This window comes from Haliotis cracherodii, unplaced genomic scaffold, assembly GCF_022045235.1.
Source record: "Haliotis cracherodii isolate W230 unplaced genomic scaffold, xgHalCrac1.p SCAF_36, whole genome shotgun sequence".
NCBI lineage: Eukaryota > Metazoa > Mollusca > Gastropoda > Lepetellida > Haliotidae > Haliotis > Haliotis cracherodii.
In genome coordinates this window covers 1,323,775-1,345,097 of record NW_027266293.1, presented here as the reverse complement: position 1 = coordinate 1,345,097, position 21,323 = coordinate 1,323,775, and the positions used below count along the sequence as shown (strand labels likewise).

The window sequence follows — 21,323 nt, the reverse complement described above, 5'->3', positions numbered from 1 at the left end:
ATAACTTTATAGGATTTTTAATGCAAGGATCGGCAACAATTGTATCTGAAACTATTTTTTTTATCAGGAATAATATATTCCATTATTTTCTTAATTATATGCAGCCTCTACTAAACATATTTAAAATAATAATAACCCTAAGCGAAGCAGCTGATCGCTATGGCTGGGTATTATTTTTTACATGGAATCAGTCTAACCAGTCACCGTCAAGGCTCACGCGCATGTGATCGCGTGATCGCGAGAATTTCATGTTGACATAGAATCGTCAAACAAAAAAAAATATGACTTTTAACGAGTCGAGGTATGTCATTTATGATATATGTATCCATTCTCTGTCAACTAAAGTTCGTTTCAAGGCGTCAATAGCGGTATTCTGACCGTGGTTGCTGTTAATAACGGTGAGTTGTGCGATCTTCCGAACGCTTCACACACGATTTCGCCGAAATTAATTAAAACAATATTAAAAGGAATTTTGAATAACATTAATGAAATAAGTTACAAACATAAGTCCAGATATACAAAGAACACTTTTTATAGCCAGACAGTGTAATTACACGAATAATTTGTGTACTTCAGTATGGTTTTGTTGATATGATATTTCCGGTGTTACGTGCTCACGGTAATGTCTTTCCATGGGGGGAAAAAACATCAAAACTCATAATTTGTGTATAATGCGCACCCCCTTCTACACAGCTGTGTATTTTGGAAAAAAAGTGCGCACTATACTCAAGAAAATATGGTATTTTATCTGGTGTTTAATGCTAAAACTGAATAAGTCATTTTTTTTTGCATTTTTGCTGTTCCGGCCTTGATAAAGCTTGTATTTTACTAAAAACATCAATGGTCTCGGGGTTTAAGGTGTCACAATTTGTTGTGCAGAGTTGCATTTCTTAGGGCTCCTACGATTGTGTGTTTGAATCCCAATCGGTTTCTGCCATGGAGTCACAGGGGTTTATCCAAGGTCCTTTCAACTGGGCATGTCAGTGAGCCGACAAGCAAGGAATAGAATTATCCACTACATCAAGCATATCTAAGACCTGCATCCCATCGGGCTTCCCTCCCCATGAAGCTGACTCTCCATGAGATTTATTGTACACAGCACCATTAAACCTAACTCCCTCACTCACGCCACCTTACGTGGTCACATCATGTGTAAACGCCTCTGGGATGGTGGCATTCATCATTGCAAACATTGATTCTTGGTTGATGTTTTTTGTCTACAATTGCTGTTATTGCTGTGTTATTTTCTTCGAATCTCTCTGAGTGAACATGGTTGTTGACATGAATCCTGAAAATATGAAACAGTGCAGTGTATGTTTGATATTGGCTGCAGCGGAGAAAGCTGTTAATGTGTTAGCATCCTCAGTGTGTCTGCAGAACATGGCCAGCAGGATATTAATATTATCTTGTATTATCTGCTCGGTGTTATGAAAGTAATAAAGGTGTGTTTGTTTCAGGACTACAGCGCTGAAATCAGCAAGATGATGCGAGACAGCATCAACAATGTGGCAAACTACCAGGACCACATCAAGTAAGTTGACTCACTCACTCACTCGTTCACTCACTCACTCACTCACTCACTCACTCACTCACTCCATGATTCTTGACATCCTGTCTTGTGGCGCCTTCCTTATTTTTAACATCCTGTGAGGGATCATTTGTGGCACATGTATAATATACCTGGTATAGCATTCCATGATTTTTTACATCCTGTGAGGGATCATTTGTGCCACATGTATAATATACCTGGTATAGCATTCCATGATTCTTGACATCCTGTCTTCTGTCGCCGTCCTTATTTTTTACATCCTGTGAGGGATCATTTGTGCCACATGTATAATATACCTGGTATAGCATTCCATGATTCTTGACATCCTGTGAGAGATCATTTGTGGCACATGTATAATATACCTGGTATAGCCTTCATGATTCTTGACATCCTATTATGGAGGAGGATCTCTTGACGACATCGATGCCAAAGTTACACATTGAATGACTGTCCACCATCACGGTCAACCTACAAGCAGACTTTGTCTGTCTGTCACATTTTATCACTGAGCCAGTAAATATGGCAGATTTTGTTTTCTATGGGTTACAGATATATTGGTGAAAATGCATGGTCAGTAGGTGGAAAAATATCATAATTTAAGGCATTTAAGAATTTCTTTGAGTCCTACTAAATTGCAATATTACTAATGATTCTACCATGACATTGATGAATGCTTGATTCTGATTGGTTAAAAAGAGGTTTCCTTTTTGCTACGGAAAACCCTTTCAAATATATTAAGCCTTTTCACAAAAAAACATGCGTATGAATACATAGATAGCCTACATATCGATTCACAGAAAATGGCTGCCGATCGATCACCCCCATATGAACTGTAAAACATATCTATATTTCCTCTAATACACGCTGGGTCTCTAATACCAGACAGGTCTCTAATACACGCTGAGTCAAGGGCTCTCGCGAAATTAATAGACGGCGTATAGTGTCAAATAGAGGAAATACGGTAGTTTGATATCGGATGTTTGGGGCGTTCTTATAAGGCCGCAACCCTGACTGCTTCGATGATGACATTAAAATATTTAACGAAGGCATATCTTTTGCATACAAATGAAATGTTTATGAAACTGTTAGAGAAATGTTCTATGGTGACCAGAATCGGAACAATTTAAGCTATTTCCTCATTGAAACAACCGACAATGAAAGTAAAATATAACATTATAAAAATTGTTTGAAAAAACAACATCACATCAGCAGGGATAGTTAGTCAACGTGTTAATGTTGAACAGCATCATACTGTGCATCAGTACTGGGTTGTCTTCTGGTTTCCTGCAGTTCTTTAACAGCACTGTTACTGTTAACAGTATAGTGCAGATACATGACAACCGGGACACGTTAGGACGGTTCTCATTTCAGGTTGGGGAGATATAATTCAAAGATTCACACATTCAAAATAAGTGAAAGAGTGATATCTAATAAATTTTGTTGAGAATATAATAATTGTTCATTTTTTTGGTAACTTTTTCTGAAACGCTCGAACAGGTAATTTCATTATTGGAACAACCGACAATGAAAGTGAAATATAACATAATAAAATGTGTTTGAAGACATTTTATTCATGACAACATGGTGTTTACAAACCTTTTTCTTATCGATATCCATTACCCTTTTTCTGTCAACCACCACCGTTAGAATTTGGCAGGAGGGGATTTGAAAGTGCATCAGAAAACACTTCCTTTCGAAAGTCCACAAAAACAATGTCCCAACTGAAGTGACAGCTTATCAAACTTGATGAAATTCATTTCAGAACACGCACAATTATGAAAATTATACACGACCTACTATTTCTGGACCAGAAATGTCTAAGTTCTGTCACTATTTGGCTTTGGATCCGTGAAATCTTGAAATTGACAGGTCACACCATGCAGATTCCTCGTTTCAAAATATCCGGCTCGTATGCAGCCTAAACAGCGGCTGTTCAGTCATACTCAGTTCCATTGGTAATCATATGGATGTACCCGCAGGCTCGATCAATCCCAGTAAATCTTCAGGTAAATGTTGAACCACATCATAGATCGGGGTTGTCATCTTGCTTCTTTTAACTAGATCAAGTTAATGTAAACACAAGATTGTCAGCCATTGACAGCTGTGAGGTGTGAGTAACCGTGATGTAGGTCAAGTTCTGCCACATCCAAGTTCGGGGTGGAGAGGCATTTACTTTGAATTGATGTTATTATTGTTTACTGGGGGTAATTGCTATCTAACTAATAACTCTTAGACATGTTATATGTATATTAGAATGTTAATTCATAAAGTTTGCTGTAGAAATATATTCGTTTAGCATTTTAAAACCTTTTTCTATTACCCGTCACCCCTACAATAGAAATGATGGCATGTTCGATTTCCAAGAAATGACCTCTCTCACAAATTTCCGAGAAACGACAGCCAGTCCACAGTGTTCAATAGTGTGCAACAGTTTGAAAGAAATTAAAACATCTCTCTTTGGATTAAGTTAGGAGTGTTATTTGTGAACTTCGTTTGAAAAACTATGTGTTTTGAACACTTATTATGAACAACTCACGACTTTGGTGTTTTTTAATCTTGAACTTTAGTAATATTTGTTACATATATAACTACCTAGAACATTCACTTTTCGGAATGTTCTAAGATCGCGGACCTGTGCACCTGTGTTCTTACGCAGTGCAAGAGAGCGCCGTTTTCAAAGCGTTGTTGCGTCATGGTAGAATGGAGATAAACCTACTGTGTTTTGAAATTTGATGTAGTCCCACTGTAGAATAGAAACCTCTTTATTATAATTTGGAGCGCTGTAGCGCGAGGTTCCAAATTATAATAAAGAGGTTTCTATTCTACAGTGGGACTACATCAAATTTCAAAACACAGTAGGTTTATCTCCGAATTGATCATGAATTAGAATAGAAATAAAAATGCATACGTTGAGAACTTTCTTTTTTTAGTTTCCTTCTTCATACTCAAGTTAATTATCTCCATGAATTTATTGAATTTATGTAATATTACTGGAAATTGATTTTATGATCAATGTTCCTTGTTTGGAAATTGAAACCAATTAATTATGGATGAAATTGATGATATGGAAGTACATCACAAATTACTGGAGCAAACAATCTCAAGGACAATACAGACACTCGTATGAAGAATTCACAGTTATGTTTTTACACAGAAGTAAACCTGCTACATGTTGCCTTACATATTACCATCAGCATATTAATTATTTTGCTTTCAATGCAAGAAAGGAACATTCCATTAATTGAAAATCAGCTGAAATAAAGTCAGCTGTGTTTATTTATGTGAATATTTGTGTCAGGAAATCTTTGTCATAAAAAAACAAATTCCATTTCATGTCATCTTTTGAGAAATCATAGGAATATTTATTAGTTCTGTATATTTGATCTTCACAGAAGCTATTTCTGAACACGTTGCAAAACTAGAAGATCTTTTGATGTAACTCTGTTTGAAGAAATATGAGCAAGTTTTCAGATAGAATGACACTGAGGTCTTTAACTGCTTCTCCAGTTGATGGTCATTAGACTTTAATGTACAACGTCTGGGTGAGTGAGTGACTGAGTGAGTGTGTGAGTGAGAGCTGGTTTTAACGCTGATTTGGACACTGTTCCAGTTGTATCACTGCATGTCAGCTTGATGTGGGAGGAAAGCCTGAAGTGATGCAGGTCTCAGACGTTTACAACTTCGGTGAAACCCACAAGGACTGTCCATGGTGCTAACAAACCTAGAAACACTATTGGGGCAAACCAGGATTTGAACCCATGATCATAGTTTTTTTGCATGCCCTGCACAGCAGGTTGCAGCACCTTAAATGACAGGGCCACCTGTTCTCCCATATACAGTCTGAACAGATACCTGATGACAGGACCCATGAAGATTCTGGGGTAGACTAGGTCTTCAGCAAACCATGCTTGCCGTTAAAGGCAACTATGCTTGTCGTAAGAGAGGACTAACAGGATCGTGTGGTCAGGCTCGCTGACTTGCTTGATGCATGTCATCGATCCAAATTGCGTGGATCAATGTTCATGAAGCCAATCACTGGATTGTCTGGTCCAGACTCGATTATTTACAGACTGCATTCATATAGCTGGAAAATTGCTGAATGCAGCGTAAAACAACCGACCAACCAGCCTGATGACAGTCCCTATGGAGACCCAGTGACAGTCTGTATGGAGACCCAGTGACAGTCTGTATGGAGACTCAGTGACAGTCTGTATGGAGACCCAGTGACAGTCTGTATGGAGACCCAGTGACAGTCTGTATGGAGACCCAGTGACAGTCTGTATGGACACAGTGACAGTCTGTATGGAGACACAGTGACAGTCTGTATGGACACCCAGTGACAGTATGTATGGAAACCCAGTGACAGTCTGTATGGAGACCCAGTGACAGTCTGTATGGATACAGTGACAGTCTGTATGGAGACCTAGTGACAGTCTGTATGGAGACCCAGTGACACTCTGTATGGAGACCCAGTGACAGTCTGTATGGACACAGTGAAAGTCTGTATGGAGACCCAGTGACAGTCTGTATGGAGACCCAGTGACAGTCTGTATGGAGACCCAGTGACAGTCGGTATGGAGACACAGTGACAGTCTGTATGGACACCCAGTGACAGTCTGTATGGAGACTCAGTGACAGTCTGTATGGAGACCCAGTGACAGTCTGTATGGAGACCCAGTGACAGTCTTTATGGAGACCCAGTGACAGTCTGTATGGAGACTCAGTGACAGTCTGTATGGAGACACAGTGACAGTCTGTATGGACACAGTGACAGTCTGTATGGAGACTCAGTGACAGTCTGTATGGACACCCAGTGACAGTCTGTATGGAGACCCAGTGACAGTCTTTATGGAGACCCAGTGACAGTCTGTATGGACACAGTGACAGTCTGTATGGAGACCCAGTGACAGTCTGTATGGACACCCAGTGACAGTCTGTATGGAGACCCAGTGACAGTCTTTATGGAGACCCAGTGACAGTCTGTATGGACACAGTGAAAGTCTGTATGGAGACCCAGTGACAGTCTGTATGGAGACCCAGTGACAGTCTGTATGGACACAGTGAAAGTCTGTATGGACACCCAGTGACAGTCTGTATGGAGACCCAGTGACAGTCTGTATGGAGACCCAGTGACAGTCTGTATGGAGACACAGTGACAGTCTGTAGGGAGACTCAGTGACAGTCTGTATGGAGACCCAGTGACAGTCTGTATGGAGACCCAGTGACAGTCTGTATGGAGACCCAGTGACAGTCTGTATGGAGACCCAGTGACAGTCTGTATTGAGACCCAGTGACAGTCTGTATGGAGACTCAGTGACAGTCTGTATGGAGACCCAGTGACAGTCTGTATGGAGACCCAGTGACAGTCTGTATTGAGACCCAGTGACAGTCTGTATGGAGACTCAGTGACAGTCTGTATGGAGACATAGTGACAGTCTGTATGGAGACATAGTGACAGTCTGTATGGACACAGTGACAGTCTGTGTGGAGACTCAGTGACAGTCTGTGTGGAGACCCAGTGACACGTATTGAAACTTAATTCTGATTGGCTGCCACTGAAAGCTTGACAGGATTCTTAGACATCATGTTTCCACCTCTCGACAAGGCTGATATTACTCGTATTCAATTGTCAAGGGACAAGGTTCTGACAGTACAGTGCAATTTATTTTATTTTGATTTGGACAGACTGAATCATGCATCACGACTGATGCAAAGTAGAAATTATAAGGCATATTTTCTAGGCCTCATTATCTCAGCTATTTATCATGTCAATTCAATATTAAGGATTGGAACTTTTTCTTGTCTTCTTTTGTTGACAAAATAATCCCTGATGACATGTTTGCAGTGATAATATTTTTTTTAAACTGTGATAGAAACTTGTGGAAAAAAATGTTTTAGAAAAGTAAACAGTTAAGTGTTTGGATTGCCTGCTGACTGAAAGGCAAACCTTCCCTGGAGCCTTGTAAAAACAAAACCTTTGATGAAAACTGACTTGAGACAAGCGCGGAACTCTCTCGACAGAATCCTAGTACCAGCTTCATCCTTGGTGGGAGTTTATGTAAGATGACTTCCTTGATGTTGAAGTGTACAACAGAAGAACTGGACAACAATGAGGGAATTTAAAGTGAGTGTAAGAAAGAGAAAAGATCTGATCAGGCAGATTGTTATCCCTGTTCCTGCAAAGAAATAAAAAACTTGGACAGTGGTGGCTATATATAGATAGAGGCTGAGTACTCGCAGGAGACCGATCACTGCTTCATTACCCAGTGAGGTTTTCCACTGAGCCATAAATGTGGGACACTGTATGACATGTTAAATTGTGGCATGGTAACCTAAAAAAGAATGGCATTAATCCAGAATAGTACACGCACGCATGCACGCACGCACATGCACGCACGTTATATAAGTGCAATAATCTTTAATGCAACGTTAAACCCATTTTCTTTTCACCTCACCTCACCTCACCTCACCTCACCTCACCTCACCTCACCTCACCTCACTTATTTTATTGTGTTAGCCCCCTGAGATACCATGCCTAAGTTTAACATGAATACCCTACTCAGAAACAGTATACTGACCCCAAGCCGACCAGTCCTTGTTTAAGCCCCTTAATGCCGAGCACAAGGCAGGGTAACAACAAGTACCATTTTTTAACATCTTTTGATATGACACGGTCATGGATTGGACCCCAAACCTTTCATGTATGTGTGACACTGTGTGACATTTTTCACTGCATCATCATGTATGACAGTGCATGGAACAGTTTGACAGTGCATCATGTATGACAGTTTGACAGTCTCACACATTCACACAAACCTTGGGCTGACAGTGTAACACAAGTGTGACTATATGTATCACAATCTTCCTTCTGTTTCAGAACCATCACCAGAAAGATTCTGCTGTCAGGCCTCGGCGGAACAAACCAGATGATCGACTATGTCGACTCTTTCTGGAAGTCTTACTACTTCAACTCCCTCAGAGAGAAGAAATATTCTGTCCAACTCTCCTATCCACAATAGTGAGTAGTCAGTGCTGGTGGTCCAGAGACGAATGGCAGACAAATGGCAGACTTTTTGTTGCCTCTGGTGCCAGTCTTCTTTTGATAATTTGAGTGGCTTTGGTCCTCCTACACCCGAATTTCTTGACGATATCGCTATCGGGAAATGAGACCGTCGCTTTCTTCATGAAGTGGTCAGCGACCGCCATTGGGAGATTGTGTTGCGCTATGAAATTGCAGAACATGACTTCAGATTTCACAACATTGTCTGCACTGGCCTTCAGTGAAGTCTTCGTAGCGAATAATGCCATTGGTTTTTGTTTCTTTCATTCGAACACAATCTGCTGGTGCAATTTAGACTTTTAGACCTCTATTTTTCTCTTGACAAAAATTAAAGAATTTTGGTAAGAAATCCATAGTGATTGAGCAATACGCCTGTACTTTTTTTCGACACTTAAAATCGGGCAAACTGTACTGGTTGACATGTATGGTGTCTCATGATAAGATTGACTCTTGATTACAGTATCGGACCAATTGCAAATTGATATATATATATATATATATAAGATGTATTGCAATTAAACTTGATCGAGGCCCAGATCCTGATTCTAACTAAGGTACATTGTGTGCAGCCCATTTCTGGTGTCCCTATTATGATATCAATGTGATATTTGCTATAGCCAGCTAAAAACCCCACTCACTGGGTTTGGGTGAACCTTCGTTGGGAGCATGTCATTTTTTCGATGCCTGGACTGTCCACACATGTAGTGTCTCCTTAGGCAAGTGACTTCGTTCAAAATGTGCCTCTGTTCACCCGGCAGTGAGTGGGTACCCGGTAGGATGAGATGGTTGTTAACCTTCTGGCGCCAAACGTCCAGCTTGGATTGTATACTCCCCAGGGAGCTGAGAATGGATGTTGAGTGCACACTGATCCAGTGACTTTGGTAATACAGTAAACTATGGTTATAATCAACTCAAAGGGACCTCTCATCTTAGTTCGTAATAACCGTAGTTCGTTATAAGCATTTATACACCATATATGCAACAAATGGCCGGGACTAAAAAATAAGTTTGTTATATCGGTCAGTTCGTTATAAGCGTGTTTGTTATAAACGTAGTTTACTGTAACAGCGCTTTAAGCATGCCACTGTGTGGTGTGGAAATGTGTGCAATGTAAGTGGCCTATTATTATTGTTGTTGTTGTTGTTGTTGTTATTGTTATTATTACTATCTCCCCATCCAGTGAGAAGGATACAGTGAGTGAGCTGCGTGTCGTGGACAGCAACAACACGGTGTACTTCCACTACCACAACAACATGACCAACGAGAAAGTCGAGTACTTGCCATTCAATGCCTATGCAAAGTCAGGGAACATAACGGTGAGTATAGCTTAGTGGAGTCCGCAGTTCCCAGCACCTCATGCTTGTCTCCCTGAGGAGATTCCATGTCAGAATAGGTCCCCAACACCTCATGACTGTCTCCCTGTGAAGATTCCATGTCAGAATAGGTCCCCAGGACCCTATTCTGGTCCCTGCAATCTATCTGCAATGTCCCAACTTTACAGGAGCGACAATATTTGATATGACCACTATTCAAAAATATGATGAACGTGAAGTCTAAATCACTGTAACTACTCATTGTCAAAAACAATTTTTATCTGTGATTTTGAATTAGAAGATCCATTAATATCTAGACAAAAAAATTTAAAGTGATATATGACCAAGCTGATAAGGAAACAGTTTTTCCACATTTTTTGTGATGAACTGAAATAAATTCATTGATTTTCACGCCATTATCACAGAATATTGATGGTAAGAAAGCGCAAATATTCAGTTTTGTGAAGTAATTATGATGAATTGTTCAGTGAGCCCTGTGTGCTGGAAATAATGAATGCTTTCTGCCTGAGCGAGGGGAGCATTAAGTGATTCTTTAAAGGGATAGGGGAGAACTCATTATGTGATCTACTATTTTTTTGACGTGGGTAAATCTGTTGTTCTGCACATAGGGAGGCTGTGAAGTGTGATGGTCGTCTGCGATAGTTGTGAGCTTGTGCTGGGCCATCATTCGGGGAGCTGTGCCAGGCATTTCAGAGTATGAATAAAGATATGTCTACTGTTGTGAGATGTACCGTATTCCACATAATAAGCGCCCAGCTCTAATATGCACCCACGGCGATATTTGCTAATATATTGGCTAGTGAACAATGCCAATAAGCACCCCTTCCGATTGATCAATGTACACAAGACTTATTTATTCGTGTATAATACGCACTCGAGTGTAATATGCACCCTCAATTATGGGCAATTAAATTCTGGAAAAATATATCTGTCGTATATAAATATCTCAGGCTGTCAGCATAAACCATGAAATTTATGTTTCAACTCTGTTTTTTTCACCAAAATAATATTCTAATAAGAGCCCCTTATTTCTAATTTTGAGAGCACCCTGGGTGCTTATTGAGTCGAATACGGTATATGGCGTACATCGCAGTTCAGCAGTGTTTTCGGTTTCTCTCATTGGGTGATGGAGGGCTGAACCTGGAGAGCTTACATGGAATTCCTCCATTAGAGCGCTGTGCTAATGAGGCCTAAGTCCACTTTACGTTTGTATGTCTGCACTGCATATACCCCTGTAAATTGGCTGAACTGTTTCCTTTAATCCTTTCTTTGGTTTATCAGAGCTGTTACAGTGGTGCTGTCCCATCCTCTCTGATGAGGACGAGAGACAACTTAGTTGTACAACCAGTGTCAGAAGTCAACTGATCCCCAAGTCATCTGCCAATAGTTAAGACTGACACTTGGTGATGGTCCCTGTTAACACATCAGTTTATGGGTACCTGGAAGAAAGTCTCTAAATATAAAAAAAATGTTTCATATTTTATTTTTATGTCTCGGGCACATTTTTTCCCAAAAGTGAAAAGGGAGATTCCAAGAATGGCACTTAACCGAATTAGTCACATGTTGAACTCAGCTCTTTGATACGATTTCAGTTGTGAGTCATGGATAACTGTGTCTGTATAATGTGACGTGGAAATTTAACAGATAGGGTTTGTTTTTGGGAATAAAAAAATCAGTGGCATGAAGTATCTAAAATAACTCCAATCCCTGAGAAGCACGGTTTTTTTTAACCTTAATGAGACAGTCAGAATGTGATGTATTTTATGTCTTTTTTTTCTAATCCTAATTACAACAGTGAATAACATGTGCCCAGTCCTTTAAGGCTCCACAAGTCTCTGAGTAGAGTTACTTCCCTTAGGTGTGCCATGATCCTATGATACTGAGTTTGGATCACAGATATGCCCTCATAAGGATCAGTGGTTTAGTACACCAATTCATGATGGTTTTACCAAAACGGTAAATGTTTGAGACCTGCACCACGTCATGTGGGTTTTACCCAAATGGTAAATGTTTGAGACCTGCACCACGTCATGAGGGTTTTACCCAAATGGTAAATGTTTGAGACCTGCACCACGTCATGTACGTTTTACCAAAATGGTAAATGTTTGAGACCTGCACCACGTCATGTGGGTTTTACCAAAACGGTAAATGTTTGAGACCTGCACCACTTCATGAGGGTTTTACCCAAATGGTAAATGTTTGAGACCTGCACCACGTCATGTACGTTTTACCCAAATGGTAAATGTTTGAGACCTGCACCACGTCATGCGGGTTTTACCCAAATGGTAAATGTTTGAGACCTGCAACACTTCATGAGGGTTTTACCAAAATGGAAATGTTTGAGACCTGCACCACGTCATGTGGGTTTTACCAAAATGGTAAATATTTGAGACCTGCACCACATGGGCTTCTTTCCCATATCAAGCAGACAAACTATGAAATTGAAATACTGTTCAGTGTAAAGTAAACTCAAAGAGCTCTCGAAAAGCCTTTGGTTATTTGGGTATTTTACCCAGGGATTTGATTTTTATTGCGTATCCACAAGTTTTAGTGGGTATTCAAAAACCTTTTAACCACCTGTTTGCTGACATTTGGGTATTTAACTTAAAACCTGTTTCATACAATCCCTGTAAATCATTTAAAACTATGTAAATAGTATTAAACCCGACCGTATCTGCTTGCAGCTCCTTCTTATGGAAGCCATTTTTTGTTTACAAAACATAGCATCGTGAGAAAGGCTCTGTTGATTTAACTGCCAATCAGCAACTTATTCAGATACAACATGTACATTGACTAGGCACGATGTGCTTTTCTATAGGCATCTATCAGTATGTTTCTCGCAGAAGTTTTTTCGAATGTTACTGTCGTAAGTGAATTTGATGATCGGCTGAAACACAAACATTTTATCCAACAGACGTAATATACGCAATCGTTTTATCTAATAGTTATAATATACACATTGATTTTATTTCAAGTGTATTTATAGTTTTTGTTGCGTATTTGATACAATAGGATGTGATTTGTCTGCGTATCTCAGTTTAATTAATGTGTGTTTTACGCAAATACGCAGCTTATCTCGAGCTCTGAACTCACTCACCCATGTGCTGTATTATATGTCAGTCTCTTGTTGTTCTAATTCTACTAGTGTCAGCAGCAGTGATGCTGACACTTGTTGACGCAGAACAAGACCTCTCACACTTGCCCCATGAACATACAGGGGGATCATCATCTCTCACGCAGCACACGAATAGCCATCTCATGTAGGACTTGGGAAGCGTGTGTGTGTTTTGTTCTTGAACACCGCACTCAACAATATTCCACCTATGTGAAAATGATAAAGTCTTGATCAGACAACCCAGTGATTGATAAGAGTTATAATCCCAGACATCGGGGTACATTGACCCACCATTAAGTCACAGAGTCAGACCACCCATTAAGTTGTGATCAGCATAGATTTCGAGGGAGCAATTCTAACCCTGAATCCCCATGGCCAATGTAGTCCACTCTTACGACCAGCAATGAGGTGCTGGGACACGTTCTACATATGAAGCAAGGATCCAGCTGGGCAACGATTCTACTCGCTGTAATAAGTCCACTGTGTCTCAGAGGGCTGAAGAAAGGTCAGAGTATTCATCGAGTACTTCACACATAATCATGTGGTCGGTAGGTTGAAAAAACATGATGAAGACAATCAACATTATTTTATTGGTTCTTCAAAAAGTGTTGCTGTTTCTGCAGTGACAGCGTCTCACATCCTTTGACCTATCAAGACCTAACACTTTAACTTACTGTCTATTAGCAGGGATTTCTTATGATTATGGAAATGTTTTTGTCACCTTTAGTTACACTGTAACCTGTTGCAAGCACATTTAGTTGTAAATACATATACCGTATTCAACATAATAAGCGCCAAGGGCGCTCTCAAAATTAGAAATAGGGGGCTCTTATTAGAATATTGTTTTGGTGAAAAAAAACAGAGTTGAAAGATAAATTTCATGGTTATGCTGACAGCCTGAAATGTTTATGTCGACATTGTATATTTTTCCAGAATTTTATTGCCCATAATTAAGGGTGCATTTAGACCACGAGTGCGTATTATACACGAATAAATTAGTCTTGTGTACATTGATCAATCGGAAGGGGTGCTAATTGGGATTGTTCACCAGCCAATATGTCAGCAAATGTCAACGTAGGCGCTTATTAGAGCGGGGCGCTTATTATGTCGAATACGGTATGCATGTATGAGAACACAAAAACTACTACTACTAACCTGCTGGTTTGCTGGTGTCGACTTTGATATTCAGGCTGCCATGGTAAAGCTGACTGCTGTGTCACCTGCTGGTTTGCTGGTGTCGACTATTATATTCAGCCTGCCATGGTAAAGCTGACTGCTGTGTCACCTGCTTAAGGTTTGGTGGTGTCGACTATTATATTCAGCCTGCCATGGTAAAGCTGACCGCTGTGTCACCTGCTTCAGGTTTGCTGGTGTCGACTATTATATTCAGGCTGCCATGGTAAAGCTGACCGCTGTGTCACCTGCTTCAGGTTTGCTGGTGTCGACTATTATATTCAGCCTGCCATGGTAAAGCTGACAGCTGTGTCGACTATGATATTAAGGCTGCCATGGTAAAGCTGACTGCTGTGTCACCTGCTTCAGGTTTGCTGGTGTCGACTATTATATTCAGGCTGCGATGGTAAAGCTGACTGCTGTGTCACCTGCTTCAGGTTTGCTGGTGTCGACTATTATATTCAGGCTGCCATGGTAAAGCTGACTGCTGTGTCACCTGCTTCAGGTTTGCTGGTGTCGACTATTATCTTCAGCCTGCCATGGTAAAGCTGACTGCTGTGTCACCTGCTTCAGGTTTGCTGGTGTCGACTATTATATTAAGGCTGCCATGGTAAAGCTGACTGCTGTGTCACCTGCTTCAGGTTTGCTGGTGTCGACTATTATATTCAGCCTGCCATGGTAAAGCTGACTGCTGTGTCACCTGCTTCAGGTTTGCTGGTGTCGACTATTATATTCAGGCTGCCATGGTAAAGCTGACTGCTGTGTCACCTGCTTCAGGTTTGCTGGTGTCGACTATTATATTCAGGCTGCCATGGTAAAGCTGACTGCTGTGTCACCTGCTGGTTTGCTGGTGTCGACTATTATATTCAGCCTGCCATGGTAAAGCTGACTGCTGTGTCACCTGCTGGTTTGCTGGTGTCGACTATTATATTCAGGCTACCATGGTAAAGCTGACAGCTGTGTCACCTGCTTCAGGTTTGCTGGTGTCCACTATTATATTCAGGCTGCCATGGTAAAGCTGACTGCTGTGTCACCTGCTTCAGGTTTGCTGGTGTCGACTATTATACTCAGCCTGCCATGGTAAAGCTGACAGCTGTGTCGACTATTATATTCAGCCTGCCATGGTAAAGCTGACTCCTGTGTCACCTGCTTCAGCTTTGCTGGTGTAGACTATTATATTCAGGCTGCCATGGTAAAGCTGACTGCTGTGTCACCTGCTTCAGGTGTGCTGGTGTCGACTATTATATTCAGGCTGCCATGGTAAAGCTGACTGCTGTGTCACCTGCTTCAGGTTTGCTGGTGTCGACTATTATATTCAGCCTGCCATGGTAAAGCTGACTGCTGTGTCACCTTTGCTCAAAGAGTCCAACACACCAGAAATCATCTAATGTTGTTTCTTTTCAGAGCGACCTTGTGTATGCTCACTATGGCCGCAGAGAAGATTTTCAGAAATTAAGGGGTCTGAAGGTCAATATAACTGGTTGTATTCTTCTCATCCGCTACGGGAGAATTCACCCTGCAAACAAGGTAAGAGTGCTGTCGCTGTGGGGATTGTAGAGTGTGAGGTGAGGTGAAATGGAGTTTAACGTCGCGTCCAAGATTATTGCACTTATATAGCGACGTGCATGTACGTGTGTGTGTTTGTGTGGCTGCTTGTACTAGTCCGGACTGATGCCGATTTATAGTGTTAGCTCACTGAGATACCATGCCGCAGTTTAACATGAATACCCCACTCAGACACAGTATACTGACTCGCGAGCCGACCAGTCCTTGTTTTAGCCCCTTAATGCCGAGCGCCAGACAGGGTAACAACAAGTACCATCTTTTAACGTCTTTTGGTATGAAGCGGTCGGGGATCGAACCCCGGACCTTCCGCTCTCCGGGCGGACGCTCTACCACTAGACCATGGAGGCGGTCTTGTAGAGTGTGGTATACTGTAAGAGACATTGTCAATTTCACTCAGTTTTGCATCTCAACCTTTGGTAAACAGAAAAAATAATTGTAGGAATTAATAAATCTAGGGCTGGGACAGGTAACTCGGGTACTTGGGTTGGGTGGGTATTGAGTTGGACCTTGGTACCCACAGGACTACCCGGACCCCTGGTTAGTCACATGTTATATTGTTTAATGATGATAATATATTTCATATGTTTTCATATATTTGAGTAAAGATAAAACTTCTTTCAACTTCAGTGTATGCATGATCAGATCGTTTTATGCATCTATCTATGTAGGTTTTGCAGGGCCTTTGTAAAACAATTCTCAATCGGACATTTTGCACCCAACTTGTGACCTACAGCGGGTAAAGGCTTGGGGAATAGGGGGGGAACCCAAGTAGTCAATTTGGACTCGTCTCAGCCCTAGTAGGAATGATACCAACAAGCTCATCCCCTGCAAACCTCTTTTCCAAACAAATTCTTCTCCGACCCAAATAAATGCATGCCTTTTCCTAATATTGGGCAATAATCTGTTACAAGGCTGTAGTTAAGTTTTTTTGACAGGGGGGCAAATATTTGTACAAGTATCACTTGTCCCCAACTTGTATTTTCATGATTCAAATAAAACTGTTTTCTATAAAAAAAATCCAGGGGGGACAACTGCCCCCCCCCCCCCCCCCCCAGCTGGCTACGGCACTGTGTTATCCATAAAACATGATACATACATGTACCTGATGATGCAGGTGAAGCATGCGGAGGAGAATGGTGCAAGTGGGGTGGTGTTCTACAGTGACCCCCAGGACTTCTCAGACCCCCACGCTGAAGTGGGCAGCTTCTACTATCTCCGGAGCTGGGCCATCCAGCTGGCACAGGTCCGCTACGCCCTCACCGGTGACCCAACAACGCCACAGTACTCATCAATGGGTTCGGACATTTTGAATTCTTCTATTACATAAGTGCCCGAACTTCTGTATTTTGGCTGTCATTACGCTTAAAACTCTTAAGATTGTCAACAGAAGTCCTCTTAACTGTGAACTATCTATAACCAGTTGAGATACTAATGGTATCACGCTGAAGTGAAATTTAGAATTTCAAGTTTCATTGTATACACAAAACTAGATTGTATATATGACGGTGAAAATATGAAAAGTACTTCACTTTTCCTGTGTTTCAAATACCAACCTTCTCGATGTCTGTTTTACTGACCGATGGTCAAATTTGAAACATTCCACCCCTGATGGTCAGGGTTAAAGTTACTAAGTTGTGATCTACCCAAACTGACTGGTTAGCAAAGTAAACCATGAACTGAAGCATGTGTGGGCGAGTATCTGCCAGTATCAGTGCTATAGTCCAGAGGCTTGTTCCACAGGCCTGGATTTGATCTCCACTGCCAATTACTCCATGGCCTTAAGCCTGGCTATTCCTGTGTGTTGCTTGAAGTGCTGTAAAATCTCCCCCGCCCACAAACCTGGGAGATCGACCAGTACATGAGAGATTGGCAGGACTTGGCTTGCTGTGCCTGACACACACATGTACATGATGACGACACCTCTGTTGCAGATGGAGTTCCCCGCGTCACCAATAGCACCGCCAAGTTCCCGGACATCCCTGTGCTGCCCATCAGCTATGCAGATGCCGAGGACTTGCTGAAGTGAGTTGATTACCCTATTTGCCGTATGAACAACACACTGCTGCCTGCCCCTCCCTTAAACACCTTGTTGCACCTGAAGCTTGCCATTACATCACCAGAGCTCCAGATAAGCTTTTGGTGTTGTGGGTATTTTACCCATGCATATTGAAATAACTGGGTATCAGTAATTATATCTGCGTATTCAAATTACTGTTACCCACTAGTTTTTACACATGTGGGTATTTAAGTTAAATATTTAAAAACACTATTCATCTAGTCCCTTCAAACTGGTGTCGTGTGGGTTCGAAAGCTTTATAGGACTCTAAAATACCACGATACTCCCACAAGATAGTGTGATGGCAAATGATCATGAGGTGACTGTCATCGTGGAGTTTGGCAAGGTTGACGGAATGCCCGTTTATAATTTCAAAATAAGTTGCTGATTGGTAATCTAATACACAGAATTACTTCACAATATTTTGATGATACACACAGGTTATATTTTTGTAGTGTATCTGTAATGTTTGTTGCGTATTTGATACGCTTGAATTATATTTTACTGCGTATTTCTGCATTTCTGATGCGTATTTCACGCAGATACGCAGCTTATCTGGAGTTCTGCATCACGCTAATCACATGGTGCAGGCCACTCCTGTACCGATATAGTGTACAAACTGATGGAGGTAGAAACAGCTGCACCTGTACAGATATAGTGTACAAACTGATGAAGGTAGAAACAGCTGCACCTGTACAGATATAGTGTACAAACTGATGGAGGTAGAAACAGCTGCACCTGTACCGATATAGTGTACAAACTGATGGAGGTAGAAACACATGCACCTGTACCGATATAGTGTGCAAACTGATGGAAGTAGAAACAGCTGCACCTGTACCGATATAGTGTACAAACTGAAGGAGGTAGAAACAGCTGCACCTGTACCGATATAGTGTACAAACTGATGGAGGTGGAAACAGCTGCACCTGTACTGATATAGTGTACAAACTGATGGAGGTAGAAACAGCTGCACCTGTACCGATATAGTGTACAAACTGATGGAGGTAGAAACAGCTGCACCTGTACCAATATAGTGTACAAACTGATGGAGGTAGAAACAGCTGCACCTGTACCGATATAGTGTACAAACTGATGGAGGTAGAAACAGCTGCACCTGTACCGATATAGTGTACAAACTGATGGAGGTAGAAACAGCTGCACCTGTACCGATACAGTGTACAAACTGATGGAGGTGGAAACAGCTGCACCTGTACCGATACAGTGTACAAACTGATGGAGGTAGAAACAGCTGCACCTGTACCAATATAGTGTTCAAACCGATGGCGGTAGAAACAGCTGCACCTGTACCGATATAATGTACAAACTGATGGAGGTAGAAACAGCTGCAGTTACAAGGGACCATCAATATTCTATTATTGTACTCTGTATAGCACCTGTGTAGAACCCTGTCATACTCGTGTAATCTGAAGTCTGTAGCAGCGGGGCTGGTGTGAAATGTAGCGATGTGGATTAAGATTTGACCATTCAATCCCCAAGAAGGTTTCAGCTTGAACCGAAGGGTCTTACTTGTTAAAGTGTGCTGTAGGGGGAGTTGATGTGGTTTGACTGTACCAGGCGTTTATTTCCAGGGATCTTGGTGGAGTGGCGGTACCGAGCGAGTGGCGTGGTGACATGAGCGTTACCTACATGACTGGCCCAGGCTACACCGGCGCCAGGCAGGAGAGGTGGGTCACATCACCTGTACATAGTGGACACTGCTTATACCACACATGACAGTTCACACCTGTTGATAGTTGACCCTGTTTATACCAGACATGACAGTTCCTACCTGTAGATAGTTGCCCCTGTTTATACCAGATATGACAGTTCCTACCTGTAGATAGTTGCCCCTGTTTATACCAGACATGACAGTTCATACATGTACATAGTTGCCACTGTTTATACCAGGCATGTCAGGTGTGTAGATAGTGGACACTGTTTATTCCAGACACGACAGTTCACACCTGTAGATAGTTGCCCCTGTTTATTCCATACATGACAGGTCACACCTGTAGATAGTTGCCCCTATTTATACCAGACATGTCAGGTGTGAGGATAGTGGACAACAGTTTCAGTGCTGTCCAATGGACTCACGGTGCAGGTGAGATGCAGGTAACAACGTCCACATCGTTGTTTCAGTAAGGTGAACTTGATCGTCAACAACGTCCTGGACATGAGGGAAGTCACCAACATCATCGGGACGTTCAAGGGCAAGTACGAGGAAGGTGAGAGGACAGAGGACATCCCTGACAGTACTCCACTACACCACATTGCAACACTACCCTCAAAATTTGGCTTGTTTTCTCAATTGTTGTTTGATGCAGCGCTTGGATCACATAATAAGCGCCCAGGGCTCTCTCAAAGTTAGAAATATTTTAATTTTTTTTAATTTTTTTTTTTATTGTTCCTGGTAAAAGTACATCATGTATTGATAGGAGTAAAAAATACATGACCAGGCTTTTTTAAGAATGTACATATCATTCACACACATCCATACACACATTCACACTCACTAGAAGCTTTAGTACTTATGAAGACAGAATGCAGGATATATATTTAGTAAAGTTTTGGAATAGCAACAAAGTTAGAAATAGGGGGCTCTTATTAGAATATTAGTTTGGTGAAAAACAACAGAGTTATAAGATCTTAAATTTCATGGTTTATGCTGACAGCCTGAAATGTTTATGTACGACAGATATATTTTTTCCAGAATTTAATTTCCCATAATTAAGAATGCGTTATACACAAATAAAAAAGTAATGTGTACATTGATCAATTGGAAGGGGTGCTAATTGGGATTGTTCACTAGCCAATATATTAGAAAATATCGCCGTGGGCGCTTATTAGAGCGGGGCGTAGTTATTATGTTGAATACGGTAAGTGTTTAATGAAACCTTGAGTGTACAACTAATGTTAATTTATTTTCCGAAATTGCCGATCCTCACGATCGTGGTAAGCAGGGGAGAGAATATGGTGACTGTGTGGTGACCATGTGGTGACTGTATGGTCACCATGTGGTGACTGTGGTGACCATGTGGTGACTGTATGGTGACTTTGTGGTAACCTTGTGGTGAGTGTGTTGTGACCATGTGGTGTCTGTGTGGTGACTGTATGGTGACTGTGTGGTGACTGTATGGTGACCGTGTGGTGACTGTATGGTGACTATGGTGACTGTGTGGTGACTGTATGGTGACCATGTGGTGACTGTGTGGTGACTGTGTGGTGACCATGTGGTGACTGTGTGGTGACCAGGTGGTGACTGTGTGGTGACTGTATGGTGACGGTGTGGTGGCCGTATGGTGACCATGTGGTGACTGTGTGGTGACTGTATGGTGACTTTGTCGTGACCTTGTGGTGACCTTGTGGTGACTGTGTTGTGACCATGTGGTGACTGTATGGTGACCATGTGGTGACTGTGTGGTGACTGTATGGTGACTTTGTCGTGACCTTGTGGTGACCTTGTGGTGACT

General features: G+C 41.6%; 1 protein-coding gene across 5 annotated transcripts in view; it reads left to right on the top strand.

The window, feature by feature from the left end:
• Nucleotides 1–21,323, top strand: part of LOC139477865 (putative N-acetylated-alpha-linked acidic dipeptidase) — a 198,385-nt gene that overhangs the window by 164,609 nt on the left and 12,453 nt on the right. For all 5 annotated transcript variants that reach the window (XM_071260299.1, XM_071260301.1, XM_071260298.1 and 2 more), the window contains exons 3-10: nt 1,458–1,531; nt 8,427–8,567; nt 9,790–9,925; nt 15,636–15,758; nt 16,912–17,092; nt 17,729–17,819; nt 19,443–19,538; nt 19,993–20,078. In XM_071260299.1, the coding sequence (XP_071116400.1) occupies nt 1,458–1,531; nt 8,427–8,567; nt 9,790–9,925; nt 15,636–15,758; nt 16,912–17,092; nt 17,729–17,819; nt 19,443–19,538; nt 19,993–20,078 (928 nt within the window). The remainder of the gene's footprint in view (nt 1–1,457; nt 1,532–8,426; nt 8,568–9,789; nt 9,926–15,635; nt 15,759–16,911; nt 17,093–17,728; nt 17,820–19,442; nt 19,539–19,992; nt 20,079–21,323) is intronic.